Here is a 14128-nt window from a genome sequence, read left to right on the forward strand (position 1 = left end):
AAGACCCAACTCTACACCCCGATGTTATTCCTTGTGGAACCCCAGTGTACCCCGCTGCAGAAAAGCCATTTGTTTATGGTGCCAAAGTCAGCGAGGCAGGGGAATGCGCCCCCGTCAGCGAGGCAGGGGAATGCGCCCCTGTCAGCGTGTAGTGTCTCTCTGAATGATGTATGTAAAAAAAATGCATGTTCATGTGATCTGGTGTGCCCAATCATGTTAGTGGGATTTGTCACTATCACACCTTTATAGGGATTCGGTCACGTGACCAGCGCTCGGGATCCCGGCGGCCACCATGCCGACGTGGGATCCCGAGCAATCAAAACGCCGGCAGACAGAATGCTGACCCACAGGGAATATTCCCACTCGTGGGTGTCCACGACACCCAGAGTGGGAATAGAACCTGTGGCGAGCGCAGCGTGCCAGAGAGCCCGCAAGGGGCTTCGGTGCGCTCGTCCCCCTCCCCTGCAATCTGCTGCCAGGAACCCGGGGTCGGTATGCTGACTGCCGGGATCCTGAGCACCGGTCTCCCAGCCCCAACCCCTCTGCATATAGTGCCCACCTACAGCTCCCTGACGACCTAAAACCTGTCTGGGAAAATTACCTATACAATGGTGAAAACTGCATCGCAATCAGTTCAGTAGTTTCAGAGTTGATCTCCAGCACACAGACAGACTTTCACTTATAAGATGTATAGATTGGGAAGAGAGCGAAGGCGTGTTACTAATGGCCAGATCAGTCTGCATTACACAACTGGCCGCCAATAGAACTCTAGCCATTAACAAAGAAGAAGAACAGGCTACACAATCACTTTTTTTTTTAAAGTAATTAATGTATGGAGGGTGTGAGCTGCGTCTGACCGTAAACACACTCACTAGACCCTGCAAAGACAATGCAATGTCACAGTCAGTACACAGCGGACCAAAGCCGGTTGTGAGAGGGTGTGACTAAAGATTAGTAGACTTGGTCACAGGTTCTACTCCACATCTCTATTTGAAGATGATAAATTAGTACTAGTGAATGAAACAGTCTGCTTCTTGGGGGGAAAAAAACAAAACAAAATCCCAGCCCACGTTGCAATCAGGAAGAACATACGAACATACATACATACATACATACATACATACATACATACAGGGTATATACAATTCCTGTCGGATTCTCTCCGACGGAGAGGATCCGACAGTTCATTATTCAATTTGCAGGCGTTTTCGCCGACTTTCTTCCCGTTTTTTTTTTTTTTTTTTTTTTAAGTAGAATTGGCATGGGTGAGAACGGGACAAAAAAAAAAAAACGGGCAAAAACAGATGGATCGGCGGCGAATTTGCCGATCCACCTGTTTTTCGAACTTCCGACAAGTCGAAAAAACGGCCCTTACATTGAATAGGGCGAATCGAAATTTCGCCCTAAAAACTGTGAAAAGTGACTTTTTTGACCTGTCTGAAAATCCGACAGGAATTGAATATACCCCTAAATGTTGCAAATACCAGTTGCAAACTCTCCTTACTATGGGCCTAATTCAGACCTGATCACAGCAGCAACATTTTTCTCTAATGGGCAATACCATGTTGCACTGCTGGGGGCGGGGGCAGATATAACATGTGCAGAGAGAGTTAGATTTGGGTGGGTTATTTTGTTTCTGTGCAGGGTAAATACTGGCTGCTTTATTTTTACACTGCAATTTAGGTTTCAGTTTGAACACACCCCACTCAAATCTAACTCTCTCTGCGCATGTTACATCTGCCCCACCTGCAGTGCACATGGTTTTGCCCATTAGAGGAAAAGTTTGCTGCTGCCATCAGGTCTGAATTAGGCCCTATGTTTTCTATGGCTTTTCCTCAGTTTTACAAAATCAGTGCAAATGTGCGGTTTCTCTACGGCTATGCTTTTCCCAGAGGCTTTACACGTCGTGTGCAAGGTCCTTCTTCCAACGCCATTATCTTCTAGTAGTATGGTCATATCCAAGGGCAAGAAAGAAACGTCTGGGCGATAAAGTTATCTGAAGGTGGACTTCACCTTATTTAAAAAGTGAGAACTGAAACTATATAAAAGGTCATGGAGCAGTGATGCCCACAGGAGTCTTTATGTCTCGAAAGAAGGCTAAACATGACAAAGACCGATCATCTAGTACAGGGGTGGGGAACCTCCGGCCCGCAGGCCGTATAAAGCCCGCAAAGCAGTTTGTTACGGCCCACCCGCTTGTGTCAGTGAGACACGCCGCCGCTCAGTCCGGCGGTGGCGTGTCTCAGCTGTCAGGGAGGAGAGCGCAGCTACTATGTCCGGCAGCGGCAGGTAAGATCTCAAACCAGCCGCCGGTTCGTGAGCCAACCAGAGCTCGCGGACCGGCAGGCAATCAGGAGCCGCCGCTGCCGGTCCGCGAGCTCCGATTGGCTCACGAACCGGCGGCTGGTTTGAGGTCCTACATGCCGCCGCTCATAGCCGCGCTCTCCTCCCTATCCTGACCCCCGAGACACGCCACCGGATGGAGCAGCGGTGAGCAGCACAGTGAGGGGGGAGAACTGTGGGGGGCATTTGTATACCTGGCACTGTGGGGGGCATTTGTATACCTGGCACTGCAATATTGGGGGCATATGTGTATCACGTCCCATTTTAATTGGCCACACCCATTTTTTTGGTGCACACACACACAGTACCTCTAAGGGGCAGACCTACTGGGGGGCAGGGTAATTTTTTAAGTTGAGAATTTTTGTGTTGCCCCCAAAGGATTTTATAAATATCCAAATGGCCCTTGGTAGAAAAAAAGGTTCCCCACCCCTGATCTAGTAGATGCACTGCCCATGTGTTGTACCCCAACCATGCCCAGGAGAGTCCCCTATGCCTCAAGGAAAAAAAAAAAAAAAAAAGTCTACACATGACAATGACAGAACATCTAGCTGGGCAGCATCAGAGTATAGAAGCATCAGAGTATTACAGGTCTGACCTTCCCCTGTTACAGCTCATCATCACATAACACGTGCAGCGCAAACATTCTACACGGACTCCATGTAAACAAGTCGCTTGTGATCATTGTTATCAGTGAAAATCCCGTTACGTGCTGTCTCAGGCGTGCTGCTTGTGTAACATTTTTTTGATTTGCTGTGGTGACCACAGAGTAACAATGGAGGAGCCAGTCGGTGACTACGTTGTATGTTAAGACCAATACACATCATCTGCGCTGCTTCCTGCAGGATATAGTTCAGTCATGCCACTAAATGTATATAGTATAGAAAGATGGAAATAAAATATTGCAGATGGGGGAGATGTACCAACCCTTCCAAAGGAGAATTAGGCGAAGTTGCCTCCCACCACTAACATGTTTGGGTGTCCTTACAAAAACGCTTATTACATTTTACATACAATGGCCCTCATTTATCATGCTGAAAAATTTGAATTGCAAAATACCGTTCTCCCCCGCCGTGGTATAGTGGCATCGAGCTCTTCTATTTAAGAGCCTATGCCACGGCGAGCGAATGCGGTTGTTTACCTTACATCAGCGGTGACGAATGATCTGTGTAGGGAGAGTCTGCGCATGTGCCAGAATATGGTAATTTCCAGTACATGCGCAGTAGTGTTTTCCGGACGCGGCGGCCATTTGGGACTCCTCAGGCTTCCTGTCTCTATAGCAACACGGCAGGCGTGATGCATGCCGGGATTGCTGCGTGAGGGGGGAGCCGGAGCGCAGGACGGACTCCGCTGCAACGGTGTCCTAATGTCTGCCCGGAGCAGACGAGGCCATTACAGGTAAGCGAGCGCTATTTCAGAAATAGCGATCGTTCCTAAATACAGTTTAGAGTGCCGCAGTATGGGGAATATAAAAGGCCAATAGCGCTGCTAGTTAGCAGCGCTATTAGCCTTGTTAAATAGCGATTGGTCCCATTTAACTCCAAAAATGAGTTTCCAGCAAGGAAACTCGTTTATAAATGGGGGCCAACGTACTGGAAGTTGCCAAAGATGGAGGTAAAAAAAAAGCCCTGGTCAGCTGCTGAAGGTGTAATACACCTGGCATGTCTCTCCGTAATCCAGTATCCAGCAGTTGTTAGATGCGACATTGGTAACCTGGGAGAATGAAAGCCTGACAGGACGAGAGGACATCAGCCATCTGCTCTAGACGTACGAATTGGCAGGAAATACAAACCACAACTGGGTCACGCCGTGTTGGCGATACTGCCATGGACTCCCTGAGCCACAGACTACTTGATCAGCTAATAATAAACATAACCTATCACCCATCAACTAAATCCGCCATTTTGTACCAAACCAACTTGGTAACAACACTGGCAAGTTGAAAGATGACGCCAATTGTGTTAATTGTTTCCGGTTTGCCAGTGACACCACAACAGTGGTCATTGGCTGCCAAGTAAACATAACGCTCGATGAAAACACAGCCAAACTGGCTGATAAAATAAATGAACCCTTGTGTGGCAGACCATATAAAGCTACACAAATGAGGCGTTTTTTTTTTTTTGCTTTTCTAAAGTTAACATTGTTATCCCTTAGTAGTATGAGCTTAGACGTCCGTGACGCCGAAGTTAATGTTTCGGAGCCTGTTAGAACAGGCTTTACCTCAGCAGTCACTCTGGGAGATCTCATGGAGGCACGTAATGGACCCTGGGGCATATTTGCATGTACAGAATGTTTTACCAGAAACTGCTTTCACTTTCAATGATGTGTGGAAATAATTTTGGCTGTATTCTGTATGAACTGTACTGTGTAAAGTCCAGGGTGTGCATATTTCAATTACAGGGTTCCAGACGTGAGGGAGTAAAAGTCAGGTAATTGTTAAAAGATAGGTCTGCCCATTGTTCCTAAGAAATGGTAACACCCGGCTTCCAAAACAGCATAATGTGGGGGGAGGGGTGTTCCGTGTCCAAGACTCCGGTCACTCAAAAACATACTATTTAGGGTCTTCGTAATAGTTCATTCACCCGACACTACCCGACTACAGACTTGGATGGTTGCTGTAGCCATGTAATCAGCTGTTGCCACTCAGTTATTAAATACGTTCCACGGGAGAGTAATCCTTGAATGGAGCAGAGTGGTTGGCATAGTGGCTAGCATTGCCGCCTCACAGAATGAGTACATGAGCCCGATTTCTGACCCAAGGCACTGTGTATGCTTTCCTGCACTTCAAAAAACATCCTGGTAGGTTAACTGGTTTCTGACAATGAATAAAAATTCTAATTAACTTTAGTGGATATGCAAGTCCATAGTATAGGGAACATCGATCCACTGGGGCGGGGACTGATGTGAACGACTGAAATATTCTCTACTAAGCACAGTATGCCAGTACAAAACAGACACGTGGAGCGGTATTCAATTCTTTTCACACCCGTTCTGTTTCTGCTGATGGGCGTGGTATAATCATTTCAGCTCGCTACCTTCCGAGGCAGCGAGGGGACCCAACCTTTTACACAGCTAAACCCGATTAACATGGGTGCCATATGTGCGATAACGGGGATGACTTTAGAAAGGAGATTGGGCGTGATATATCATTTGAATACCACCTATTAGAGTGGTACCTGTACTGGTGACTAGAAAGCCAGCCCACATATAACGTTTCCCCTTACCCCATTGTTGAGAAATAAATTATCGTAGGAGTGAGAAGTCAGTGCTTTAAGATAGGAAAGCGAGACTTTTTTAGATTAAAAAACGTTCTGTTTACAATTTGTCAGCTATACACATTGTACACCATAGGGTGGGGACTAGTAACATTGTACAGCATGGGTACATGTTCCTCGTGATCTGTGAACTAGAGCCATTACACAGTATGGCTACACAGTCCGCAAGGTGTGGGGACTAGTCCCACTGTGCAACACAGCTACACGGTCCTCAAGGTGTGGGGACTAGTCCCATTGTACAGCATAGCTACACAGTCCTCATGATGTGGGGGACTAGTCCCACTGTACAAGCATGGCTGCATACAGTTGGTGGACTAGTTATGCTGTAGAGCAGTGATGGCTAACCTTGACACTCCAGCTGTTGTTGAACTACACATCCCAGCATGCCCTGCATCAGTTTCAGCATGGCCAAATAGCAAAACTGATGCAGGGCATGCTGGGATGTGTAGTTCAACAACAGCTGGAGTGTCAAGGTTAGCCATCACTGCTGTAGAGCATGGCTATATGGTCCTTCTGTCCAGTGAACTATTGATTTCCAACTGCACGGATATGGTGCCACGGTGACATCTAAGGTCGGATATTGCTCGCAGGTAACAGATGACCCCTAGACCTCGCTCTGTGTGTTGTCAGGTAACACATCACTGCTGTAGACTAGTATGTGCCCTTACGGTATTTACAGTGATAATTTATGCCAGACAATTCTAGTTACTTTATTGGCCTGGTAACCGGTACAAACAGAAGAGGGTGGAGTGGTGTATATAATGCATAACATTCCATAAGGTCATAGTACAGTTACAGACTAGGATATACAGCAGTTACAGATGATTCACTCGCTAAAATATTTGAAAGAACACGAGAGAGTATATATATATATATATATATATATATATATATATATATATATATATATATATATATATATATATATATATACACATACATACACACATATACATATATACACACACACACACACACATATACATATATACACACACACACACACACACAAAATCTGTCTAATGCAGCATAGTATGGACTTGTTACAGTCCGGTGCAGACATGTAGGAGAACAGATAATCACTGGGCTGACACCTATTTCAGTGGGATAGATATAAAACTAAGGGGGTCATTTACTAAGCAGTGATAAGAGCGGAGAAGTGAGCCAGTGGAGAAGTTGCCCCATCAACCAATCAGCAGCTCTGTATCATTTTATAGTATGCAAATTATAGATGTTACGTCAGTGCTGATTGGTTGCCATGGGCAACTTCTCCACTGGCTCACTTCTCCACTTTTTTCACTGCTTAATAAAAGTCCCTCTAAGTGTCATTCTGACAGTTTACAATTTCCCAAACTGACCTGGACGAGCCACCTAATCAAAACAGAAAATTACTTAATTTGAGCGCAATTGTGTAACTTTCACAAATATAGATGTTCCATGAGCAAGCATTTATGTCCACACACGTGGTCACGAAGCGACAGCATGATTGAAAATAATGCTATTAGACAGGATCATTGGTCTGCCCATTCCAGGAAATCTGGTCATCCTACGCCCACCAACAGTTGCCCGACACCAACAGGTGCCTATATGATCCAAGTATTGAACCACTCGATCTTTCAAATTTGTACACACACGCACGGACATACTGGAAGAGAATACGGTTGCTTCAAACTCAACCCAGGCTGCATTTCTATACACACATACAGTATATAGATGAGATTACGTATACAATCTGGCTGGCTAGACAATACGCTTTCCTTTGCAAATCAGCCATTACTAGTACACAGCGGTGGACTACAGCTTTCCTCAGTAGCCTTTCATGGAGATAGTCCAAGCAGTAAAGAACATATATGACATGACAATAAAACTACCACATATTTAGTCTAGTAGTCTGACATGTTTCCAAAGCGTTCTCATCACATATCAATCCTACTGGTCAATACGTCTATAGGAAGCGGCTTATGCTACAGATTACTGGCCCGTTCATTTACCGTAGCCATAGCGTTGAGAACTTTGTTGAGTCTTATGTCAGAACCAACACCTGATACTTCAATCACAATGGCAAAGTCCACATGTCATCCGTTGCTTGGTAACCTGAGAAATAACGTCAGAAATTGCAAATGACAGTGGAAGAACAAAGGGCGGAAACATTAAACAGAATTTTTTTCTTCTTTTTACTTTGGTGATATTTAATTACAGAACTTCAAATCCTCATCAGCGAGAAGATAAGGGCTTAATCACCAGAGGTGAACTGAAAATCAATCAGATGTGAACACAGAAGGTCAGGCACAAATTATGTGGCAAATACACACAAAAAAAAAAAGGAAGAGAAGAAGAATGCTTAGGTTAGACCGCCATTAAGCATCATCATCATCTTGAGCCTGCAATCTCACGTAACAATTTAAACACCATTTAAAGGTCTTTCGGGAATGACATGCAAACCATCTAGCACGTGGACATTTAATACTGGGTGTAGTCTGAAAATCCAGACCGACTACACAATTAGAGCTCCGGTGACATTCAGTTAACTAGAATGCATTTGATCAGAGGAGATAAGTTATTCCTCAGATATAGCCAACGCATAAGGTAGGTTTCTGCTTTCAGCTTGTCAGTGTCTGTTCTGGGCAAGCCTTTTATTTTGTGTACACGGAAACTTTGCAGCCAGGGACTAGATAATGCAGCCACGGAGCCAGTAATTCTGCACTTAAAGATGCATTAGCCTCACAGGTCTTGCAGGAGCGGTTGATTTTGAATCATATTTAGGGGGAAATCCAATTACCGCTGATGTAGTCGCAGCACCATAAGTGCGGCATAGAGTCGCACTTATTTGCACCCGCGAACTCGCGGATTGTTGGCAGCCCTATAGGTCTGCAAGAAAAGTGTGCCGCTGCCGGAATTTAAACGCCACTGCAACGACAACTTGTACCCTAGCGGGGAATAGTATTCCCCCCCGTAAAATACTAAGGGGTCGATTCAATTCGGCAACTTAAGAATAGCGCCGGGAATTAGCTCCCGACGCTATTCAATTCAGCTAAAGTTAAGTCGGCGAAAGCCTGTTCTCGCCGACTTAACGGGTAGTTTTGTCGGGAGAACGGGCATTCTCCGACTTAACTACCCGCGGCGATGCTGATTCCCGACAGAATCAGCCTCGCGGCAGCACTTTTGTCGGTTTTCTTCTCTCATTCCCCGGGGATGAGAGAAGAATTCCCGACAATTGCGGGTAACTAGCAGCTGAATTGAATAGCGTCGGGAGCTAATTCCCGGCGCTATTCTTAAGTTGCCGAATTGAATCGACCCCTAAGAGGTCTATTCATGAAGCAGTGAAAACAGCTGAGAAATGAGACGGTGGAGAAGTTGCCCATGGCAACCAGTGTTAAGGTAACATTTACAAAGCGCATTCTAAAAAAAATTACAAGTAGCAGCTGATTGGTTGCCATGGGCAACTTCTCCACTTATTTCACTGCTTTATGAATAGACTCCTAAATATCTGCATATGGAAGTGCACGGCTTGTTATTCCATGACTGCCTTTAATGGAGCATGCTGCCTGCTGAGAAGAGGAAGCCATTTTGGGGGTGTAACCAAGGTAAATCAAAACTCCAACAACTTGTGGCTTTGTGACTCAGCGATGCCACTAATGTTAGAACCAGGGGGAAATTCAAGTGTTTTGGGTGCCTGACGGAGCAATTCAATTGTTTTGGGCACCCATTAACGCACTTGTCACTCCCACTAGGTTGCATACAGCAACTAAACTCACTGATTTTTCCACACATTTATGCTTGCCACCTCAGGAGGCATCTGTGGCATTCACGCCCAATAAGAACAATTGAATTGCTCCATTGAGAGCCCATTGTTAAGTACTGCACCCAAAACAATTAACTCCTCCATCTAAAAGCTGCATTTTCTGGAGTATTAAGCCAGCCAACAAAATGGCTGCCTCTATTGTGTTCATCACTGACCAGTTGTACACTATTTGGACAGGCACATTATGCTGCACCCAAAACAATTAACTCCTCCACCTAAAAGCTGCATTTTCTGGAGTATTAAGCCTGCCAACAAAATGGCTGCCTTCATTGTGTTCATCACTGGCCAGTTGTACGGTATTTGGTCAGGCACATTATGTGGTATCATCCATCATGAAACCTAGGCCCCACCACCTGCGGCCCAATGGACACATAGGGAGGGATGTACTAAGCGGAAAATGCGGTAAACTCCCTGTTTACCGCATTTTCCTGATGTACTAACCCCCGGCCGGCAGGACAGCGCAGCGGCGGGGTACGCCAGCTTTAGCTGGCGTATGTCCATAGAAGCCTATGGGCTTCTCTCCGCAGCGCTGTGTGAGGGATCCGATCGGATCCCTCCCAGCATGCCCTGCGGCCGCCCCCGTCACCCCGCGCATGCGCAGACTGACTCCTGGGGCCGAATCCCGGAAGTCAGGCTGCCGCTGCGCATCGTGGAGGACAGCTCTTATCGGAAGAGCTGTCCTCCGCAATGCTGATCGCATACGTGGCGCAGGGCGGCGATGTACATTAGTACATCCCGCCCATAAGGTCCCGAATTACACAAACTTTTTTTTATGAAGGGAAGTAGGGGGCCCAAATAAATGTACTGGATAGGGCTCTATGGCGCACTCCAACATGGGTGGGTCTAAGCCCTGCAATACTGAATCTTCTTGAAGAAGCTGGTCCCTAAAAATTACCATCTAACATAAATCATGGGTTAGATTTGCTAAAGTGGAAGTGGTGCCTGTAGCAACCAATCATATTACAGCTAATAATTCTATATTGCATTCTAGAAAATGATAGTCAGAATCTGATTGGTTGCTTTGGTTAACACATCCACGTTAGAAAAACTACCCCCCAAGTTTCGCCAGGCACTGTAGAGCAAAAGGCAACGTAATAAGAGTTTCATACCACATGTTCTTTGCAAGTTGTAGGCAGCAGTGAGATATCCGTGATTCAGTCGCCAGGCACCGCCACCGCCGTGCCTACTCAGTAAGCCAACTCAGTTTGGTTGTAACTACCAGCAATACAGTTGCAAATGTTCTCTTTCAGGTGTTTAATAACCAGCTTGTGTAAATACAGGTGGTCATCCGGGATGCCTGAAGGTAGCCACACACATTAACCTCTGTCAGGTTGGCCAGACTTCATAAATTACAGAAATTATAGCAATTACCGCATGAAAAAAAAAAAAAAAAAACTATAGCTTAACTCACACATTACTGTTGCTTTTGGTATTTTCCACTTAAAGCACTTGTTCCAAAAGAATGCAATTGGCCATAGGAATCACTGACCGTAAGGACTGTGCAAAAAGTGTACAACCCATTTTCACCACTGTGCAATACAACAAACTGAAAATACAAATGCCTACAGTCCCACTGACCTGTGCTCATACCATGCAGTTATTTTGCACACAGTCCCTAGGTTCTATAATCCTTAGGGCCAGGTGTCAATATTTTTGATGTAGAACTGGACTCCTCATAAAAAGTTACATGTAAAAATTGAATTTCAGTGAACATTTCAGTATTTTATATACCGGTGTTCAGAAATCACCTTTGCAAAATTGACTTGCAAATTACCCCTAACAAATGTGCCCTTAGAAGAGGGGAGGTGTGTGTGTGTGGGCATGTAAATGTTGGTGCATGGAGTAATTGCCATTAAGGTCAATGGATATACATCTTCTCTGGCCCATATTATTAGCATTCACATATATACTTATATAGCCCCAGCACATTCCTTTGCGCTTTACAATGGGGAACAAATCAGTAATCAAACAAAACTGGGTAATAACAGGCAAAAAAAAAAGGGACGATGCAAAGAGGGCTCTGCTCTAATTAATACCCCTTTTCCACTAGCTTTAAAAACACGGGTAAATGCGCAGGGGCGCACATTTACCAAGTGGAAACGCCCCCTTCCCTCCCCCCCCTGCAAATTCCCAGACCAAGTGATCCGGAAATTCAACCCAAGTAGCTTGCCGGGTTGAACACGTGTTCAACCCGGTAAGCTGTGTAGTGTGCACGGAAGCCGCGTCGATGCGACACGGCTCCCGTTCACAGTGTATAGAAGGGCGGCGCTGGGAGATCATGTGATCTCCCAGCGCCGCCCCTGCTGCGTCACTAGCAGTGTCACCAAGCCGGCAATATGCCGGGTTGGTGAGCACTGTGGGAAAGGGGGCTGTAGCACGGGTCGCAGCCGTGTGAGGCTCCCGGCTGTGACCCGTGCTACTGATGGAAAAGGGGTATAAGTGGCTTTATGGACAGCCAGAAACACAAAGTACATAACTAGGCACAGGCTCGGACTGGCCCATAGGGGTACAGGGGAAACCACTGGTGGGCCCCACTGCCTGGGCCCCCACCCTCTCAATTATACATTATGAATAGGTTACATTATACTGCACAGGACTATGGTGTATTCACTACAGTGCATTGCTGTTATTAATCTGGTACATTATCATGCATGCACTAGCAGTATTTACTATATATATTATTTATCAAGGGGCCCAGACCATGCACTAATGGTTAGCCAAGGCTCATAGAATGGGCCCCTAACCACTGCATTTCCCCTGTGGACCCTCCATTCCCCAGTCCGACACTGACTAGGCATCACTACTGACTATCCAATCTGACCCAGTTCCTGGGACTCTAACCCTGATATTCCATGTGGAATTATATGTGATGTACCTTAACTAGATAATTAGTGGTAGAAAAGTTTTTAAACCGCAATGAATTTAGCCCCTATTACGGCAATAGTACAAAATCGGCAATAGTACAAAATACATGGAAAGCTTTTAGCTTTCAATTTAATACTATGTAAGAAGAGTATAACCTGCAATGTTTCACTATGAACGTATTTTGTTACCCCAGTATTATACCTACAGGAGATGGATTAATTTACTCTCAGGGGCCTAATGAGCATTAATGTGGCATATATATAGCATATTAGTGGTAATAAAGGAGACAGAGCCCCCCAGATCTGTGGGGACAGGTGTCAGCAGAATATAGGGACTCATGTCCCCAGGAGGAGAGAATTTACATGCTGTAATTCCAGTTCTGTTGTAGTTCCTAATACAATGTAACAGCAGCCCCCCGCATAGCGCCCCCCAGCGGCCACAAAGCGCACTGCACCCCCTATGGTGGAACCACATACCTCCTCTCTTGCGGGGGTGGCCTGAGGCCCGGGACTGCGATCTCTGGCTCTCTCCCCGGGGTCGTCCCATGCAGCCTCCCATGACCAGGCTCTGTGTCACACAGTCCCCATGTACCGCTCAGTCCAACCGTGCTCCAGCGATCCCTACTGATCTCCCGGTGTCCCCAGGCAGCGCTAGTCCCGGGACACGGGCTCAACAGCAACTTTATCCGGCTTCATGTCAGCCGCAAGTCCTGGGAACCCTGAGCAAAGTGTCCTCCTGGTCATTGGGGGGTCGCTGGGGGCCAGGCTCCTGCAGCACAGCCCGGATGCTGCTGCTTCCTAAATACACTGGGCTGGTGCTATATGTTTGTTGGGAAATATTTCTCCCCGTGCAAAAAAAAAAAAAAAGATCCACCTCTCCCTCCTCCCCATTCAGGTGAGCATGTGACACTGAGGCACTCTGCTGCTGTTCCAGGGCTCCCCTCCCTGCTGTACTCTCACTATGCTTGGTGCACACTACTCACCCCTCCCTCCTGCAGTGCACACTCTCCATGGCTGTGTTGTACTCACCCCTCCCTCCTGCAGTGCACACTCACCATGGCTGTTGTAGTTACCCCCTTCCTCCTGCAGTGCACACTCACCATGGCTGTTGTACTCACCCCTCCCTCCTGCAGTGCACACTCACCATGCTGGTGTACTCACCCCTCCCTCCTGCACAGTGCTCCCTCACCATGCTTGTAAGTGCACACTCACTAAGCTTGTAGTTTCACACTCACCATGCTTGTCGTAGTTTCCCATCCCTCCTGCATAGTGCACACTCTCCATGTTTGTTGTCACCCCTCCCTCCTGCACAGTGCACACTCACCCTCTTATTGCTGCACCATGCTCACTCACCATGCTTGTAAGTGCACACTCACTAAGCTTGTAGATTCCCCTCCCTCCTGCGTAGTGCACACTCACCATGCTTGTAGTCACCTCCTCCCTCCAGCGCAGTGCACACTCACCATGCTTGTACTCAAAGCTGGCCATAGGCAAGCTAGGCAAATGCCTTGGGCATTTGGTATGCTTAGGGGCACCAGCAACTTCTGCTGATTAAAATGATATGCGGCATGCCTATAGTCTGTGTGTGACTGCGGCTGTATCTGCATACGAAATGCTACGTTGCAGTGTATTCCTGGAAATCACTGTAATGTAGCATTTCGCATGCAGATACAGCCACAGTCGCACACAGAATATAGTCATGCCGCATATAATTTCTCTGACGTCCTAGTGGATGCTGGGACTTCCGTAAGGACCATGGGGAATAGCGGCTCCGCAGGAGACTGGGCACAAAAAAGTAAAAGCTTTAGACTAGCTGGTGTGCACTGGCTCCTCCCCCTATGACCCTC

The 14128-nt window shown here is 46.6% G+C and overlaps 1 protein-coding gene across 2 annotated transcripts in view; it reads right to left on the reverse strand.

The window, feature by feature from the left end:
* Positions 1–13567, reverse strand: part of UBTD1 (ubiquitin domain containing 1) — a 70208-nt gene extending 56641 nt beyond the window's left edge. Inside the window, exon 1 of one of the 2 annotated variants that reach the window (XM_063962337.1) lies at positions 13517–13567. In XM_063962337.1, the coding sequence (XP_063818407.1) occupies positions 13517–13565 (49 nt within the window). In that variant the 5' untranslated portion in view covers positions 13566–13567. Of the gene's footprint in view, positions 1–12758; positions 13166–13516 lie in introns of those variants that run through there. The other variant, XM_063962336.1, reaches the window with a different exon arrangement.
* Between the last annotated feature and the right edge of the window lie 561 nt (positions 13568–14128).

The sequence above is a fragment of the Pseudophryne corroboree genome, chromosome 3, assembly GCF_028390025.1.
Source record: "Pseudophryne corroboree isolate aPseCor3 chromosome 3, aPseCor3.hap2, whole genome shotgun sequence".
NCBI classification, from domain to species: Eukaryota; Metazoa; Chordata; class Amphibia; order Anura; family Myobatrachidae; genus Pseudophryne; species Pseudophryne corroboree.